Raw genomic sequence first — 20999 nt, 5'->3', positions numbered from 1 at the left:
TGGTTATTATTATCTAAGTCCTTGACTACTGCAATAGAAAACTAATCTCATATTGTCTTGAATCCATTATCTTTTTTTATACATTCCCATTCTCAGTCTTCTTACAACTGAAGATAAGGTCCAGCCTTCTTAGAGCACAGTATTGATCCTATTGTTTCCACACTCACAATATTAATGAGTCCGTGTTTCTTTCAGGATAATTTTCAAAAACCTTAGCTTACTAATTAAGGCCCTCCATCATATGATGCAACCTACAAAACTGGTCATTTTTCCCTTTGAATTTTAGTAGTGGCTTATACTAACTTTATATCAGAAAAAGGAAAATATAAGAAAAAGGCAAATATTTATACTGACAAGATGTCCCCTCTCAGTGAGGCTACACTGACTGCCATATTTCAGATTGAACATTTTACCCCAATTCATGGTCTTCCCAATTCCCTTTCCCTGGTTTATTTTTCTATTAAACACCAAGCACCAATACACTCCATATTTTACTTATTTAATCTCTTAAATTTCTGTCTTCCTCATTAGATTACTAATTACTGAAGGACAAAGATTTTTGTATATTTTGTTTACTGTCTCTCCAATGTCTAGTCAGTTTCTGAAACATAATAGATGCTCAATAAATTTTTGTTAAATAAATGAATAAGTGATACATTTTTAATTTAAATTGTGAATTATTTTTTGAATCTTTTATAATGCTTTGTATAACAAAATTAATCAGTAACATAAAATTTTATTTTTTAAAAAAGCTTTAGTTATTTTGGAAATATTGTACTCTTATATACATTGTTCCTCTGTGAATAGTTTTCTTCTTTTGATCAATGTTCAACACATCTAGTTCAGATTTATAATGGTCCTTGATTTTCAAGAGATTTTTGCTGATGCTGGTTTGAGAATTCCTTCTTGAATCAGGTCTATGGGGCATGTCATAGGATGAGAGCTAGCCCAGCTGAGGTTAGCTTGTAATTTACATGTAGATTCTTCTTATAGGCCAAGTGAGTTTTAATATAGTGAATTGGGAAGGCGAAGCAACCAAGTACAAAGCTTATTATTTTTGATGATCCTTTGTTTTACTAAACAGTTGTTTTAAGTAAATAAGTTATTGTTACTACAATTTTAATTTTATCTATAATATAGGACCAGGTTTTCATGATTGATTCCAAGTGTGAATCCGGAAAAGGACGCTGCTCTTTCAACCCCAATGTGAACACGGTGTCTGTTATGATCAGTAAGTAGAAAATAAAAGAGGGAGGGGAAAATATAAAATAACAAAGAAAATTAACATGATATGGTATGTCCATTTTGGATGGTTGCATGGATAATGGTATATAATTAAAATAATAGGAAGAATTTTTCAGCTGAAAATGGAGAATTTAATTTTTCATTTTTAGGAATATTTATAATTAAATGATAAGCATGTGTCTTTTCATCTAATATGACAGTTCTGTCATTCTTAGAGAAAGCTAATCATTTACAAAAATGTTTATATGTATATTATATAGTAGTTTTCAGTGTTTTCTGTAGTTGTTTTTCTGATATTATTACACATTTTTCATCATGTTTTAGTACTTTTTTACAAATAATTAAAAATGGTATTTCTTTGAATTGAAAGAAATAAAAAGTGCATTCCAGTGTATTCTCTATGGGTTGTGTAAAGGTTGCCATACAAAAAAGCTGGTGGTGATAAAGTCACTTTTTTATTTTCTCACTTTCCGTAAGACACCAGTTAAACAGCAGACTCAATCGCTTGCTGATACATACATTGACAAATCAATTTGTTTTTGAATCTCAATCATCAGATGCCTTTTTATGACTCACTTAAAAGAGATTCTCTTCTGGTTAATTAATACCCTTCTAGAATATGAGTTGACTGTGAAGGCAAATCTTGAATTTCAGTACGTCAAATGTACAGTATAGTAAATGCTTTTCCTCTTCGCTTTCTTTATGTACTGTTAGTAGTAAAATCTCAAATGTCCATCATCAGATGAGTGGATACAGAATATGTGGTACATCTACACAATGGAATACTACTCAGCTATAAAAACGAATGAAATACTGCCATTTGCAACAACATGGATGGACCTTGAGAGAATTATATTAAGTGAAACAAGTCAGGCACAGAAAGAGAAATACCACATGTTCTCACTTATTGGTGGGAGCTACAAATTAATATATAAATACACACACACACACACACACACACACACACACACACACACACAAACCGGGGGGGGGGGAGAAGATATAACAACCACAACTACTTGAAGTTGATATGACAAACAAACAGAAAGGACATTGTTGGGGGGGAGGGGGGAGGGAGAAGGGAGGGAGGTTTTGGTGATGGGGAGCAATAATCAGCCACAATGTATATCGACAAAATAAAACTTAAAAAAAAAAAAAAAACAGTAGTGAAATCTCATCTTTTGACAATAGAACAGGTGAAAAAATAATTATTGTCTTCAAAATGCTTACTTTGATCCATTTTAGTAGGAAACTTATCTTTCCTTCTCATATCTGGAAACTAAATTAACAGAGGTACACCTAGCACTGGCTAAAATGTAAGGTTAGAAGTTATCCAGCAAATTATTTCCATATGGTCATTCAGATTGGGTAGGGAGGAGCCAAAAATATATTATTAGGACAGAAAGTTAGAAAGCTTTGAAAATACTGGCTATCCAATTATGTCTGATGCAGGATCGTTTCAGATGTTTCCAAATATTATTTAATATAAGCAGTTTTGGAAAGTCTTTTTTCCATTAGGCAGGAAATTGTATTCACCTTTAGAAACTGTATGATGTGTATGACAGTAGTTAAATATATATAGTTTTCATTTATTTCAAGTTAAGTGCTATGAAAATAAACTTCAAAGGTCTGTTTAACATACTAATACTGGAGTTTTAGCTCATTGAATATTGTTTAGGACAAAAAAAGTTAGAATAAGGCATTATACATTTTCTTGCTAAACTGTCATAAATTGTTTAATAGTCTAGGAATTCCAAATAGAATTTTAATAGTTAAAGAATTCCAAATTTTACAATATAGTTGTGGTATCCAACCCATTGTGGAAGTTCCATATTCTTTTGCTATATTTGGTCATTGTTGTAGGGCAAAGAAGTCGGATGTTATCTTTTATCTTTTTTTTTTTTTTTGTCGTTTTTTCGTGACCGGCACTCAGCCAGTGAGTGCACCGGTCAGTCCTATATAGGATCCGAACCCGCGGCGGGAGCGTCACCGCGCTGCCAGCGCAGCACTCTACCAAGTGCGCCACGGGCTCGGCCCGGATGTTATCTTTTAAAGAACCTATCATAAACCTTATGAAGCTTTTCTGCTCGGTGGAAGTGCAATTGGAAAACAAATATTTTCGGATTAAAGTTAGAAGGCACAAGCTTATTTTTGCATAAAACCCTGCAAAGGAATTCCGGAAGAAAAAAAAAATATTCCTCTCAAATAAAATTCTTTCTGAAGTGACATTAATTAAATTATTTCTTATCAATACAAAATAAAGCAGAAACTTTCTAACCTGCTATTAAAATTACCAGGAATTTAAGACTGGAAATGAAGATAATTGGACATGCAGGCTTGTGTAATGTTTAAGACATAACTAATAAAGTGGTATGCAGTAGGATTAGAATTAGCCCTCTCTGCCATACACCAACATCTGAGTATGGTTTTTTTTTTTCCTTTTCTTCTTGGAAACAGATCTAATAATTGGTACGCATGCTAATCAATCTATAATCCATAATTGTAGGGTTAATAGGGTATAACAAAAACGTGAAATAATTAATTAGAATGCTATCTCAATTTAACAGCTAAATCTACGTTGTATATGTTTCACGAATTTTCACAGAACTTTAAAGCAGCTAAATTGCTCAAAAATGCCTTCATGCGCATTTTTGTTATCTCCCTATAATCTGTTTCCATGGGCTTTGGACTCCTGCTAATAAAGGAGAGCTGAGCAACAAAACACCCGACACACCAGCTTGCTAAGTGATAGGGATCCCGTTCTAACCTGGTGAGCACTTATGAGAAACATTCCATTCTCCATTCTATGCTGGGCCAACTGGTATTGCTTATTACTAAACAGTAGCTTCAGTGCTTCAAGACGTTCCAGTCTGCCAAAATGACCACAGTCTGAAGGTAGCCAGGGGAGTAATCCTACAACATCAATCAAAGAACACAGCTGCATGACTGCTTCGTAAGCCAGACCTAATAAGTTTGATTCTTTTTAAAATAAGTATTTAGCTACTGTTTTATACTCAAGGGTCACATTGCTTCTACCAGTTCAAAGTTTACTGCTTCTTACTAGGATGAAAAGTAATATGGATCTTCAAAAATAAGTTTTATATCTAATGTTATGTATATACAGATGAAAATGTCTCATTCTACTGTTAATAATGACATTTATTTTAATTTTTAAATATATCTCTTCTTGTCATTATATTCTATTTTTTACAGCTGTGTTGTAATAGAAAGAGCAGTGCTTTGTTTATCTGAGAAACTTCTAGTACCAAAGGTCAAAATATATGCTTTGAATGATTAAATCTTTAATTCATTAATAGTATTTTGACCATTTTAATGTGGCCTCCATGTCATTAAATAATACTACTAATAAAACTATTATGTTCAATTCATTGAAGAAAATCATAGAATTTTTAATGTGATCAGAAATTTTGAGATCATAATCCCATTCCCATATTTTATAGATGAGAAGATTGAGACTCAGGGTGTTAAAGGACTTCACTGTAATTCCCAGTTTATTAGTGATTGCCTAAATTAGAAAATAGGTTTTCTGACTCTTACATTGTTTTTTAAATAATTAGTTAAGCTATTTTCTTGTCTTTTAAACATCTGCCATTTCCAATACACACTATACACATACCAGCATTTAGTATAATTAAGTACAGACAGGAATTTTTAATTCTACATAGAATAAAGTTATTTGGGAGCTTGATTTTAAAAAATATGTAGTAGTAATCATACAGGCAATAATGAGACAAGATTAGAATTTATCTAATTTTTTTGATTTGGAGGACAATGGAAACCAATTAATAATTACAAACATTCTGTAATATGTATGATGATCTAATAATAAACTCTCCTTGAATTTTAAAATAGCTTTAAAAAACACTTAAATTTCTATTGACATTTTCTTACTTTCTCATAGATGAGGAGCTTTTCTCTGGAATGTATATAGATTTCATGGGGACAGATGCTGCTATTTTTCGAAGTTTAACCAAGAGGAATGCAGTCAGAACTGATCAACACAATTCCAAATGGCTGAGTGGTAAGAAAACATTTTGGGCATTTTTTAATATCATGCCTTAAACTGACTTATTTAATTCCATAATGACAACTAGTAAAAATAAATAAAAATTAAAATATCAGGCCATGACATAAGTAAAATGAATTTTAATTCTATGATTTAAAAAGATTTAGAATACATAACCGGAATAGTCCATATTTAATATTATTTCATATTCCAATTCTTTATTTTATTATGATACAATTATCATGAGACTATGAATAAATAAGTGAAAAAAGTGACATTGTTGTTCATCATATATGCGACTACCCAAGCATCTTCTCCGGTTGTTTAATTGTAACATATTATAATTAAATATGCTTTTTTATTTCATTTAATCTGCTATGTATTTTAATAATGCCAAATCTAAAAATTATCTTTAATTTATGACATTTAGATATAATGAATAGGATATACTCAGGAGCTCCAACTGTTTTATACTTAGATTCTAAAATTATAAAACTGGTATTTATTATTTTTCATCATTTGTCTAATATTCAATAGAAATCATTGGCTTAATAACTTTATGATTATAAGTATTCAACTGTTTCCAGTTCTTGGGGTCATACAGAGTTCACACCAAAAAAAAAAAAAAGTGTTCATTTGATTTTACTGTATGATTTCAATCAGTTGCTGTTGTTTAGAGGAGGAAGAAACGACTAAGATCCTTGTCAGTTCACCCTGGGAAAAAATTTCTAGCTGACCTTAAGTTTGGCAATTCACTTAACATTGCACTGTTAAGTATGAATCACCACAGTTACGCATCCTGTTTCACTGATAGACCAGCACAAGAAAGCATTGATTGTCCGTTCACTTCTTCAAATTATTCCTCCAGTACATCTGGAAGTAGAGCATTCTAAAAGTTGCTCTGTTCTTGAAAAAAGGAAACCCTGTATGTCTTCAAATGACTACATTTTTCCTTGAAAAATTTCCCGTTCATTTCATATGCTGTATTTTAAGAAAAATGTGTTTTTCAGATCTTGGACTCTGAACTCCTCATTCTGCTTCAATGGATTTGAGTTTATATGCACTAGATTTAAAACCACTCTTTGAAAACAAACATTTTTTCAATAAAACATCCATCAGAGTCCATGGGAAATCACTGGGAGAGAAAAGCTTTTCAATTTTTTAAAACTCATCAGTGCACAAAGAAGTTTTGCGTTTACTGTACTTCCAGAATGTATTGCAGAGAAAAATAGTTTAAACCATTATATTACAGCTATACTTTGTGGTACTTGACATTCCAAATGCAGTATGTTGAGTGAGTACAATTACTGCTTTGAGAAATTTTGCCTATAAGCATTGAATTGTTCTTCTATACTAAAGATGGTAAAGGTATGTGCCTGTGGTCCACTTGGATGAACAGTAGATGGATTTTCATCATGAGTATATAGTCTTTCTATTTTGTTCCAGAACCTATGTTTGTGGATGCACATGTCATCCCAGATGGCACGGATCCAAATGATGCTAAGGTGTACTTCTTCTTCAAGGAGAAACTGACTGACAACAACAGGAGCACAAAACAGATTCATTCCATGATTGCTAGAATATGTCCTGTGAGTATTAGTGTGTTCTAATGTGAAGAAAGACTAAGAAATTCAAATTATATAAATGTTTCCATTTTTCTAATAGTTTATCTTCCACTTTTATTATCTACTTTTACAAATAGATAAAATAGAGAGGAGACATATAAAATAATGTTTATTTCCATCAGTCACATGAGAAAAGTATACCATATTTCAGTAAAAATCTTAATTTGAGGAAACATTTTGGTTGTGGTTTTAAACAAAAAGTTTTGACTAATTTTTGCATGTCTGGTTAATGCATTGGTATTAAAACAAATAGCTAAATTGTATTTTACTGAAAGAAACAAAACAATTCTTGTGAATAAAATATAGCAAAATCTCACTAAAAGGTAATTATTGACAAACTTCCTATAATAGTGAAATTAAGAAATGCCTTAGTAAAATACAGTTCTTATTATAAACAGGAACCAAATGGTCTCATGTATCAACAGTAAGTATACATAGCAACTCAAAAAAAAAAAATTATGATGTCCTCTCATATAGAAGTTTTACAGATTTGTCCTGCCTTATTTCTAATTAGCATCCTTTGTGAAAACATATTTCTTAAAGGGTTTAGTGTTTAAAAATTTATCTTTAAATATTACAATATTCCACTGATCATGGAGCTCAGCTGTTTCTCAGTCATTTTGAACAAGGTAGCAAAGCCAGCAGAAACAGAGAAAGGCATCTGGACAGAGAGAAACAAATATGTCCTCAATAGAGACTGTGTGTGAATGATCCAAGTGCCATTCCCCCTGGCCAAATAAATATGTGTAGTAAAGTATACAATTAGAAATACTGAAGTTTAAGTTATAATGCACAGAAATGAAGGAGGAAAAATAAAACTGTTGGGAACCATTTGGTGTAAGGATATACTCAGTCTCCTGACCACAGTAGACTCTGCAAGTTTCACTGTGTACAATAACTTATGTTCATATTGAAGACAATGAGTTATCAAAAAAGGCAAATTCAATCATTTATTCTCATAACATTTTATCAATATTTCCATCATAGATTGGTAAAATTAGGACATATATTTTTAATTTATTGATTTCCAGCTGATGCTATATAAGAGAATAATTGTATAACTGTAGCTATTTTGTAAAATACTATAGATCTTAAATATTCCTCTCTAACTATTGATGCGCTGATGTGGTTAACACTTCCATTCTTCAGCTTATAACAAATCCACTAGTAATAAACGTTCAATATTTATTTAAGCAATCTGAATTATGTTTACAAAATCATTTCAGAATGACACTGGAGGACTGCGTAGCCTTGTCAACAAGTGGACCACCTTCTTAAAAGCGAGGCTGGTGTGCTCGGTAACAGATGAAGATGGCCCAGAAACACACTTTGATGAATTAGGTACATAGATGTGACATTGAAAATGTATCCAAAAAAGATCTTGTAAGGTTTATATATTTTAATAACCTCTCAGAAGAGGAAATTTTTTCATTATTTTTAGCATAAATAATGTGTCAATCTGAATCGATGATCTGGATACTGTTATAAATTTCCTTAAGCATTTTTAATATCTATTTTGCCCCTGAATGCACTGCTGGAACATTTAGTTCATAGAATTCACCGTAATATATGAATGAGCATGTATGTGTGGATGAGAAAAAGAGAGGGGTACTTGTATAATTTATATGTAGGTAATGATAGGATCATGCTTTTATAAATGAATATGTATTTCATGTATATTAGAATGTCTAATATTCTAATTTAAGATTTATTTTTATGAGAATATGGCTACATATTTTTACTATTGCAGCTAATGAGCAGAATAGAGTTTCGATGGAAACATGTCAGAGTAGAAATTAGCAGACTTAGTTCTGTTTGGTGACCCTGGGACTAAGTATACTCAGTGACATGAGGGGACTTGTAGTTTTCAGGTCAAATAAGAACAGTCTGATTCCTTTCTAGCAGGAAACAGTTCTCTTTCATCAGAACAACTTGGTACAGATTATAGTGACGTATTATCTAAGAACCATTTAGAATGACTTTTCTTTCCAACAGTGGGATAGCTGGGTCGTATGGTAGATCTATCCGCAATTGTTTGAGGAACCTCCATACCATTTTCCATAGAGGCTGCACCATTTTCTTTCTCCTTTTCCCGTTAAAACGTAAAATGCTCAGTATTATCAGATGTTGAGGTGGTTGATGAAGTAAGCAATAAAACTGTATTATAATACGGAAAACTTTAAGTATTCCAAGTTATAGACCAGAGATAGATAGTTCTTCTCAAAACCATTATGTTAATTATGGAAACAAAGATTTTGTATAAGCTTTTCAAGAAAAAATTTCTAAGTATCATTTTGTGATATAGCCTAGTCATTCATTATTTCCCCCAAAATTGTTTGCGAGTATGTTTATATTTCAGTCTTTCTTGTTCTTTAGAGAGAGCCAGACATTGTCAGCCTCTATTCACATACGAAAAGGTCAATAGTTATTAATTTATTATTTAAGAGGTCATTTGAATGTATTGTTAATTGAAAATAAATACATCTTTCTTTGTATTCCTCAGCAAGAATATTTACAAAATTGTCAGTAAATCCAGACATTTCTTATATAACATCTGATTATTAATTGACGTTTTCTAGCAGAAATCTATTTTTGTGTTTTGTTATTTATTATTGTTATTGTACTTTTTATACATACCTTTAACTTTGCCTTACTGCACTTGAATGTTTTGTTATTAGAGAAACTATCTGTTAAATAAAAAGACCACTAGCAATTTTGACCATAAGCCAAAAATAAGTCTTATTTTATATGTGAAAAAAACTACTGTGGAAAGGTTTTCTTCCATTTTTCAACTTCTAGCCTAGGTCAAAAAGAAATTGAGATTTGTAATATTTTTTTAATTTGGAAAGTAATTTATAATCATTAAAGAATATTTAGAAAATACAGAAACAAAGAAGCAATCAGAAAATTTCTATAGCTTTGCTACCCAGGACACTCACTATTAATCTTTTTCTTGCATTCTGGTGTATAGCTATAAGGTTTACCTGGTTCTAGTTCATATTATATATCATTGTATTTTTTCCACTTATTATTTCATTAGCATAGTTGCCATAGTGATACAAAGTCTCAGTAATCCAGTTAATGTATGAATAATAGGTTATTTAATTTACTTCACCATGTGCTTATTATTTAGTTGTTTACCAATTATAACGGTGCTATAGGAATATGTTTCTGAATAGTACTTTTTTATAGTTAAAATTATTTCCCTAGGGTAAATTTAAAAATGCAGTTAATATCTGGGAACTTTAAAAGAATGATGTTTTCCTTTTTATAGAGGATGTGTTTTTGCTGGAAACCGATAATCCAAGGACAACACTAGTATATGGCATTTTTACGACATCAAGGTAATTATTAAACAATTACATTTTATGAGTTAAATGATAAACTTTATTGAGTAATAGTAATTAATATAAAAGCATTCATCTCTTCAATTTTTAATTTTATATAGCATTTGGGATATAGCCCTCCCATTTTATTTACTTTTGCCTTATTACCAAAATATATTTGAGCTAAACTAATGCTTTCAAAATAGTTTGTACAGAGTATTTGTACATGCTATTTTTCTCAAAGAAACAAAAAATATGAGTTATAATGCAGAAATAAAGTATATAAAATGTGTATTTTAAAAAAATAATTTGAGCACTCATGATTTATATAGAACTTTTGGAATTTTTTGTTGTTGTTGTTGGAGGTGATAGATACATCCATTACCTGGATTGCAGTGATTGTAACATGAATATACACATATATCCACACTCACAAAATTGTATACATTAATTCAGTATTTTGCATAACAATTATACTTCAGTAAAGCTGGAAAAAAACTAGTATTTCTTTCAAAATAAATTTTACTTCTGGGGCAATCTAAAGCCATGACTATTTAGAAATGCTGAACCAGTTTTCATGTTCTATATGACAATATTTCATATATTTGAAAATAGGTTTAATGTTTTCTAAATTCTCTTGGATGCTCAATCCCAAGTAGTATGTATTTCAAGACACTCACTATATTGTTACCCTTTTCTCCACATATTTCTGTTTAGTAATTTTATACTATAAATGCTACTTAGAATTCGGCATAATATTCCAGCTGTGACTTGGCCAATGTGGAATGTAATGGTTCCCTTTCATTAGACAGTCAACAACAAAACAAAAATCTAAAGGTTTTAGCATTTTTTCTGCTAAGTGGGAAATACATGGTATTATTGTAAACTGCAGTGGAGATATTCAAAGAAAAAAAATTACAGGGATATTGATTTTAAATTGAATTTATATTTGCTCCACAAGATGTCCAAAACGATGTTCTTCAGGATGTGTTTAACTCTTGTTCCAACAAAGAAGTAATCTTGATTTAAATTATAGAGAATTGAACAAAGAAAAATAACCAAATTCTTAAGAAAATGTTGGCTTTAAAAATAAATCTCCCTAGTTGCTTTAATATTGAAAAATTCAAAAGTGTAATTTCTGTTAATGCTAACAATTAATAACACATTATGATTGTTTCATGGGAATGCAATAGCTCTTCCATTAGGCATCTGATTTGAGATAAATATGTGAGTCAGAGAAATGTCAGTTTCAGCCAATGTGCCATAGTGACAATGGAAATATTTTTTAGTAAGAATTCAAATAAATTTTGTAAGATCCTATTGACTCAAGATAATTTAATATTTTTTGGATCCCTTTTTATTTTTTTGACTAACAGGCAAAATACATTTAAAAAATGATAACTTAGACTTTTCCAACTAATAATCAGGATAACATGTGAGAGCACCCTAATGTTAAAATAACCTTAATACAAAGATATGATTTTCTCTCAGTAATGGAATTTATTTCTCTGAATTTAATTATGATAGGTTGTATTGATAGTGGTTTGGAATTCAAATTCATATTTTTAAATAAAAACATTAATTAATACTTTTATTGTTGTTGCAAAGACAAAAATAGAAAATTTTGACTTGTCCTATGTTTGGGAAGCATTTAGAAGAACTTTCCTGTAACTTATTGTCTACTACCTCCATAAATGAATTAAATATTTAATGTTTTATGTATCAATGCCTTGTTTCAAAATAGCAGAAATTTTTAACTTTACACATGTGAATTATTGACATTCAACTTTCTACGGTGAATTATACCAACTTTTTATCACAAACTTTACCATCTATTTTTTAAAAAATAAGTAAAATGGACTCTTTATGGTTTCTTTTTTTTTTTTTTTAGCTCAGTTTTTAAAGGATCAGCAGTGTGTGTGTATCACTTATCTGATATACAGACTGTATTTAATGGGCCTTTTGCCCACAAAGAAGGGCCCAACCATCAGCTGATTTCCTATCAGGGTAGAATTCCATACCCTCGCCCTGGAACTGTAAGTATCCAGGAAAGTTTCTTTGCTGTCATGTTTTTTAAAAAGATATTATTTAACAAGAAATTAATATCATATTGACATTTATTAAATACAATCATAGACCTACTGATACATTCTTTATAATTTTTCAGCTCAGGAGTTCTCAGATTTGGTATTATACTAGTAAGTCATATATATTATACAATGCTTTATATGTTTTTTCCAAGTGCTATTGCTAACAAAATCTGATTTAGATTTCAAAACAACTGTGTAAATTAGACAGGGAGGAGATACTTTTCTAATTTTATTGGCATAGAAAAACAGCTACAAAAGTGGTAACTTTTCAACGGCAGCCTAAGAATGTGAATGCTACTTTCTTTTCATAACACTTCCTTACATTAATGAATCTCATCTGTTTTAAAAAAGGAATAACTGCGAGAATTAATTTAGAAATATCTCCTGGAGATATTTCAATTTTTAGAGATATATTTAATTAAAAATTATATATTATGTATTTTTCAAAGAAAGAAAACTTTGTATGCATAAGCAAATAATTACAAAGAAAGTGATGTTATAATTCAAATAAAATATTTATAAACTATAAAGTATCATACAAATTAGAACTATATAACTCTGTGCAGCTTTCTAATTAGAAATCACCTGAGCTAGAGCTACTGTTTTTGAGGCATGTATATATATCCATATCATGCAATATTAGTAGTATTAAGGAATACACGGAAAATTAACTTTTCCAGCTGAAGATACAGGCTGCAGTGGCAGATTGGAATTGGAATTGTTCTAGGACTCCAATAATAACAGTCCTGCTATTTGTTTTTCATCTGGCCTTTAATAATGCTGCCTTATAAAATATTGTTTAGTTTCTGAGTCTATAAAATGTCAGTACACTGATGAATAGGAAATGTTACATTATTGACCATCAAGAGAAATATAATCTTCCTATATCTCTGCATTTCATAGAATAGGACTATAATTATAAAATGTTATGGATGTAAATAAAGAAAAATGATTTTATAGGAACAAATCAAAAGATAGCTACTGTGTTAACATTTATGTAAACAAAGTTTTCTTTTTGCCTTTTACTTGAATTTGGAATTCCCTTTGGTAATATTTATTCAGATATTCATCCCATATACTTTTTACTAATTGTCGATTCACTTTATTTCTGTGTTATCACAGTTTATTTGCTATGTGTTGTTTACTTCTTTATTTTCTCATCATCCTAAATTATACTGGTGTCAAGTTTTTTAAAAAAATAGGAAAAACAGCTTGCTAAGACTTTAAAAAACCAGTTTATTGATTCCAAATTAAAAGGGCTTGAGTTTGTTTCTCTGGCTAGGAAGATAAAATATTAGCCATTAATATCTATTTTATGTAGAACAATTGACGTTTTACTATCTTTGGAAAAATTATAAAAACTCCAACTTATCCGTGAAAACATTAAATATTAAAAAGTCATAATTAATCATGACTTGAAAACAGTCTTATAGAATTAATAATATCCTTTAAATTATCTCTTTCTGATGCTCACAGCTCAGAAGAAGATAGACAAAACATTTGCTTATTTTGTAGAACACAAGGAAAAGAGCCAATGGATAAAGCCGTCTTAGGATACCTTACACTGGGGAGTGTTGAATAAGAAACGAGGATTACATATGAGAAAGGAAAGGAGAGGGGAAGGCTGAGCAACATTCAAATTCCAAAGGCTCTCATTATTTCACTCAAAGTATTTCATGTATTTTCAGATGACTCACTGATGACATATTCAAGGAGAAATCATATTTTTGAGAATGACTTGCTATTTGAAGTTGACACAGCTCCATCTTAAAATGGGAAATTAAGAGGTGGTTGCGATTGCATAGGCTTTCACCAGCGATTCTTTGGAACAACGTATATATGAGATTAGTACGGGAGCAACTGGTTTATAAACACAACAAAATCCCATTCCCCACCCCTTACCCCACAGAAAAAACTTGAGAGAAACCCCTCAGATACACAAACAGCTGAGAGAGGGCCATGCTGATTGAATGCACATTTGAGGCCTCATGCAGTGTGTGCTGGAGCCAGTCTGTACCAGCTTCAAGAGCAGGTTATGTGCACTTCTCAATTAAGGACATCATGGTGGTAACTTGAAATCAACCATGGTGGGAATATTTATACCATGGGAATTGGCAAATGCTACTAATCAGGGATATTTTCCCAAAGAAAAGCAACTTCTAGTCCCACCTCCCATCAGGTCCTTCACCCACATGGCAACTTAAAAGGTACCTTAACAGATATGTTAGACTCTGAGAATAGTAGTAAGAAAAACACTCATGTCCAGTAGGAATTATTATAAATATGGTAATAGATAAACCCTTTTTGGTAAAACAAAATAAACCAATGCTAAATTAGAAAATTCTGCTAATAGTCCCACTTTTCACTATTTTTTAGCTCTTAAGAATAAGTATTTTTCCTCTTCTACAGCAGTGTGCCTTAAGCCAGGGCTTGGTGACACACATCTGGAGCAGACTCCATGAAAAAAGGGAGTAGTCAGTACTTGAGGCAGATTTCTATAATGTGGTTTCTTACATCTGGTGTTGAGACCAGAGCAGCTCCTTTAAATCAAAAATTGCCAGATTAGTGATCCTTAGGGAATAAAAGAGGCAGGGTGGAGGAGTGACCTCTGGAACTTTTCCTGGAAAATCATACCTCCCTGAAGATCTGGTCCCTCCACCCTTCACTGAGCAAAACACCATGAAGTCAGCCCTCTGACTCAGAGTGGCCAGTGCCTGTCTCTTCCCTGGGCTTCCAGAGTTTAATATCCTGCTCATTTAGCAGGAAGACCTGCAGCCAAGTGACCCAAAGCATTCCTTCTTTTCAAGGGTTAAGAATGTTGCCTCTGAAGTCCTCCCAATGAAGGATCAACTGTGATTGTCATACTTTATCTCCCCACACAGTAGTCTGGTTGCTGGGTCAACCCCATAAATACATGTCTATGTTCTTAAAGAAATGACACTGGCAGAAATCTTATACCCTTATTCTAATGTTTCCTGTAGGTGCTTCTTTTAAAGCAGGGTTGATAGCTGTGTTAGCAAACAGCCCTGACTGCAAACCCAAGTCAGTAGAAGGAAGCCTGCCAATTGTGTCATAACGTTTTTCCATAAGTAATTCAAGTTTGTGGAAGAAACAAGACACCTTTGGTATGTTGCAATGGCAGCCAAAGACTGCAGACTCTCTCTGTGGCCAAGCTAACATATTACATTATTCTATTGCAATGTGTAATAAAGCTTCTGCAGGAGACTGTGTTTGTATATACTATACAGTTAGAGCAGAACATAATAAAAGTGTTCAATTTTAATATCTATTTATAAGTGTAGCAGATCCAACTACTTCAATCATCCTGCTTTGAACAGGTCTGGTATCAGCAAAGGAAAACAGGAAATTCAAGATTCATATAGTCAGTGGTAGCAAGGAAAGGAGATGTTCATTGCTGGCCCTTTCGCTGATTACATACATCTTTGGTTGTTCTTATATTAGAAGTATTTCTACTTCTCATAAGTGTTTGAAAACATTCAATTATGAAATTGTATAACTGAACACATATAAACATGGAAAGCTAATGGCATGTTGTTTCACATCATTATTTAAAAGACATGAGTAAAATAAAAAATAAATATCATTGCAGTCTAGAGGAGAGAGAGATCATAGTAGGGCAGACTTGCTTGGGAAGGCATATGATAAATGTGAGATTGAGGTGGCCCTGAAGGGTGACTGGATGCAGATAAATTGGATACATAAGAAAGGAAGTGTGTTTCAGACAAAGGATGTAGCATGCATGACAAGGCAAAGATAAAAATTAATAAGGGAGTCTTGAAAGTTCCGCATGGGCCAGTAGGAGTGGAACAGAGAGGGCTTTTGTAGGTAGTGGAGGGCAAGTATTTGGAAGATGAAGTCCAGCTTGTACAAGAGTACATGTCTTCAACTATGTAATTCTTTGAGCATCAAACAAAGCGCCTAAATCACCAAGGGTTTAAACATAAAATCAGTTTCTCTCAGTCTACAGGTTTCATAGACCAATGCTAGAAGCTAACCCAGATTCTGGAACACCACTAAGTCCCTTTATTTACCCATATACCATGCATCTTTCAAGTGTTAGGTCAAGATCCCCTTGACTGCCAGTCACTCCTTCTCAGCTACTTTTGCATTTATTTTTTGCTGTGAGTCTTCAGCCTCACCTCTTAAATTTTTCCTTCACTTTGGGCTCTGTGATCCAGCAATACCCCAGGAGTTATAGTTCCCTAAATACTCCAATCTTTGTTTTCTTATCTCTAAATGTCTTTATTGAGCTTGGTGGTCTTAAGTTCTCCACTGTTCTAGATTTCTTTGAAAAACATTGGCTCTCGAGTATATATGGCAATTGATCCTGAACCAAGCTGTTATTTATTTTATATTTGTCTCAAATTATTACTATGTGTCTTAATTGTTATTTTGCTTTGAATATGTCCATCTTCCTCACTAGAGTACTTGTGACTAGAAGACAACAGTAGATTCTTATTCTTATGTCCCCTACTGGGCACATCAAAATGCCTTTCAAGTAAAAGATGTCCAAAGAATGGACACATATATTAATATATAAACATATTAATTCTGAAAACTAATATAATAGATGCAAGGATTAGGAGACCATTTAGGAGCATCTGAAGACAGCAGATGTTTATGAATACCTGAGCATGGGAACATGAGTGAGTAAGTGCGGTGATTGCTAATATGCCTTAATGTGGCACTCTTGTTGTCCTAGCATTTCACCTGACACTTTAGTAGTCAAGACACTTAAAATGTTTTTACTCAAATAAGGAGTGCTTATTGCTGCTTGATAAACAGAAAGCTAGAAGAATTGAAGAAAAACAAACACTTAAAGAAGTTTAACCAAAATTATTTAATGACTATTTGTAGAGTAAAATCAACCTTCTAAAGAATGAGACACTAGCCTATTTAATGGACAAAAACGTTAATTTTATGAGAACATGTAGATGTTATATTATCTTGAGGTTTCGATACACATGCTTTATTATAGCACAAGGTTGCGGAAAAGACAATCCTGTCTTATCTATACTTGGCAGTGTTACACTGAGTAAACTCACTAGTGAAGATAAACTCTTCTATAGGTAATCAATTTTTGTTCTTGTTGCCATTATTGTCACTCATTCTGTGTCTTATCTGCAAGGGTTATGCCATGAATAAATGGAAGAATTAATTATTATATAAAACAATTATTTTGTAAATTTGAAAATAAGCTTATACTAGGAGACTCTGGTTTCTAAGCAAAAATGATGAATATAAAACCAAAGTCCCAAATGGGGGAATACTTGAATAAACATAAAATAACTGAAAAATAACTGATTTGATTTAATTTGTTTGGGTTACCTACTTAACAACTACATTTTTAAAGCAACCCTAACATAATTTTTATCAGAATTTCAATTACCTTTAAGTAACAACCAGAACCTAGGCACTGATAATTCAATAAGCTTATCACACAGCAAACTGTACTAACTGGAAATTATATAAATTGCCTAGTAATATATGCTAACTATGGATCTTTCCAGAACTTACAAATGAGAATGCTTGCAAATATTTAAGGAGACAGCTTAGCAAGCCATAATTAGTGGTGTTTTATGAAGGTCTGGAACTATTTAAATCGTGCATGCATTATTCTTTCCATGTTTTCATTTAGTGAACAATGTATTTCCCTTTTTCCTCTTTGTGTGAAGAATGAGAGTAGAAACACCCATAATTGTATACTTTGCAGAAGTATGGAACACATCCATCAGCTTAAAACAACCTCTAGTTAAATTCTTTGTCCTCATTTTGGTCTTCCTTGTGGGCAATTTATAAACATGTATGTTTAAACACAAAACTTTCTCTTAAAAAAAACATATAAACCCCAGATGAAAGTCTATTTAATGAAATAACGAATGAGAGGCTTAGTTTTATGACTTGTCTCATTATCTCTCCTTCAAGTCATTTAATTGCTCCTTGCGCCTTTCTTTAAAATGAAAACTCTATTTATTAGTCCTGTAAAATGTTCTAGTAATGTTAACTGGTCAAAGTTATTCTAAAAATTGCACTCATGATGATGCAATCTAAGTGAGTGAGATCATATTAGTAATTTGCTTAGACATGTTTGCAAATGTGAGTATGCCTGGCAACACCAGCCCAAGGGCACTCAGACAATTGCAAGGATTTAACCCAAAGGTTGCTATATTTTGTTTGGTCCCCAAAATTGTTTTTTGTTTTTTCACTGAATTAACATTAAACATTTGGTGGATTTTATACAAAATCCCACATTTCTGTCTTCTGTTGAAGTCTGGCAGCATTAGGCTTTTACTCCTGCACAGGAGCAATCTGCTGGAGATACATGTCCATTGCCACCTTTCGATAAGGCATAACTTTCCAGTTTGTCACAGTCTCCATTACCTCCTACTGTTTACCACTGATGCTGAACCCACTGCTCTGGATCAGGAAGCTTGCTTCATTATTTTCATTTTACCTTGTACCTCTCTAAAGAGAAAAATGAAAACTAGAACAGGAGTGCCGTGTGTTTAAAAAAAAAAAAAAAAACTTCACAATGTATTTTTGTTTCTGGAAGTAGAGATATTGACAGGTATTTCATAGGGTTAGGCAAATAATGTTTGTATGTGTTAAAATATTACACCCAACATCTTTGCTCATATAACTAAACACTCAGATTTTATTAGTGAGTGAGTTTGTGATGCAAGCTTCAGCAGATCCCATCCTACCCTTAAATTTGGCCTCAAGTGCCCTGTAAATGGAAACTTCTCCTCAGAAGCCCTTGTCAGGCTCCCTTTCCAGAACTGCTGAAGCCATCCGGCAGTCCTTTTCTCGGATCTCATTATTGCTTCTGTCTGACCCTTTGGACTTGACGCTCTGAATCTTTCCTGTCCTGGCCATAAGTGAGGCCCCCGTTTCATACAGCTCCTGCACCGAAACTGCAGGCCAGATGTAATGAATGCGATGATTCATTTATTCAACTACTCTTTGTCAAATACTATTACCAGCTTTGTTACAGGTCTGACAGTAAAAATGAACAAAATAGACCCAGCTATGGTCACACACACAGCTTACATTCTAGAGAGAAAAACAGACAGTAATGATACAAGCAACTAATGTATAATAGGCAAGTGAGGGCTGTAAAGAAAAATAGCAGGCTGAGGAGATAGAGAGTGAAGATGGAAAGGGGGAGCTAGTTTTAGATATGACATCACCTTTCAGGAAATAACACTTAAACTGAAATCTGAATGAAGTAACAGAGAAAGCCATGGGGTGGTCTGGAGAAGAGTATTCCAGAAGGGGAACAGCAGGGGCCAAGATCCTGGGAGGGGGAAGTATGCTTGAGGTTCAGAACAGCAAGAATCACTGTGACGGGCAAGCTCAGGCCACATCATGTAGGGGCTTGTAGGCCATTCTAAGCTGCTGGGGTTTTATTTTAAGAATAAGGGACGTCGGTGGAGTCTTTTCTGGATGAGAATTATTAGGTCTAATCTACCATATTCAACCTGAGCTCCGACTACTGAGATCCCTCTTTTGGGAGAGGAGGTCAGAGGAAATAAAACTCTTGCACTTTAGAGTTCTGATTGATTTTGACAATGATAATCTAGTTTATTTTAACCAGTAGCAGCATTAGATTGTGTGCACAAGTTTTTTTTTTTTTTTTTTTTTTTTAACAGTGAGTCTCTGGCACAAAATAAGAAATAGGAAAATGACATATGAGAGGGTTGAAAGTTTACATTCTATACAAAATGGCATCAGTTCCTCTCTGAAAACAAATACGGTAGAATAGTGGACTTAGCCTCTTTTAAATTATCAAATTATACACATTGTATATTAATTTTTTGCAGATATTTATACAGATAGTCATGCTATTTATTTTCTCCTCAGTATGTAGCAAATACATTTAAAACAAGTGGAGCTTCTCAGTGTTTTGAAAAGTAGAGCCTTTTTGATTATTACTATAACAAAGTATCTATTTTATTAACTTGGCTCTTTTTAAAATATTTTTTTAGTGCCCAGGAGGAGCATTTACACCCAATATGAGAACCACCAAGGAGTTCCCAGATGATGTTGTCACTTTTATTCGGAACCATCCTCTCATGTACAATTCCATCTATCCAATCCACAGAAGGCCTTTGATCGTCCGTATAGGCACTGACTACAAGTACACAAAGATAGCTGTGGATCGAGTGAATGCTGCTGATGGTAGATACCATGTCCTGTTTCTTGGAACTGGTGAGTATTTGGGCTCAAGCTATAGTTGAATATATAGTAAAAGAGAGTACTCTAATACAGGGAGTAGGTTAGGGCCATAATATTGAAACTAGAAAGATTCCGATGTTTACTTCTATCTGGCCCTTACTGAGGTTTTATCTCTCTGTGCCTCAGTTTCTACATCTGTGAAATGGAGTTGATAAATTACATTATAGAGCTGTTTTAAGAAATAAATGAGTTAATGTTTGTAAAGCATATAGAACAGTTCCTGGTACATATTACAGTGAATATAAGAATAATGAGTTGAATTAAAGGATGGGAAGAAATTTTAAGTGTGGGTAAGTATTTCTCTCACCTGAAGCAAATTCTGTGACTTCTTAATAAATACATGGATCCATTTTTTAAGGGTAATGATAATGATAGATAACATGTTCTAAGAAACATTTGAAAGGGAATTTAACTCTAATATAGGTAG

At 32.6% G+C, this 20999-nt stretch overlaps 1 protein-coding gene across 1 annotated transcript in view; it reads left to right on the top strand.

Annotated features, from left to right (window-relative positions):
- Positions 1-20999, top strand: part of SEMA3C (semaphorin 3C) — a 162726-nt gene that overhangs the window by 102198 nt on the left and 39529 nt on the right. Inside the window, exons 6-12 of the mRNA XM_063099746.1 lie at positions 1141-1231; positions 5168-5287; positions 6719-6861; positions 8124-8238; positions 10172-10241; positions 12115-12259; positions 20323-20545. Of these exons, the coding sequence (XP_062955816.1) occupies positions 1141-1231; positions 5168-5287; positions 6719-6861; positions 8124-8238; positions 10172-10241; positions 12115-12259; positions 20323-20545 (907 nt within the window). The remainder of the gene's footprint in view (positions 1-1140; positions 1232-5167; positions 5288-6718; positions 6862-8123; positions 8239-10171; positions 10242-12114; positions 12260-20322; positions 20546-20999) is intronic.

The sequence above is a fragment of the Cynocephalus volans genome, chromosome 6 (assembly GCF_027409185.1).
Source record: "Cynocephalus volans isolate mCynVol1 chromosome 6, mCynVol1.pri, whole genome shotgun sequence".
Taxonomy (NCBI): domain Eukaryota; kingdom Metazoa; phylum Chordata; class Mammalia; order Dermoptera; family Cynocephalidae; genus Cynocephalus; species Cynocephalus volans.
This window is presented reverse-complemented; position numbering and strand designations above follow the sequence as displayed.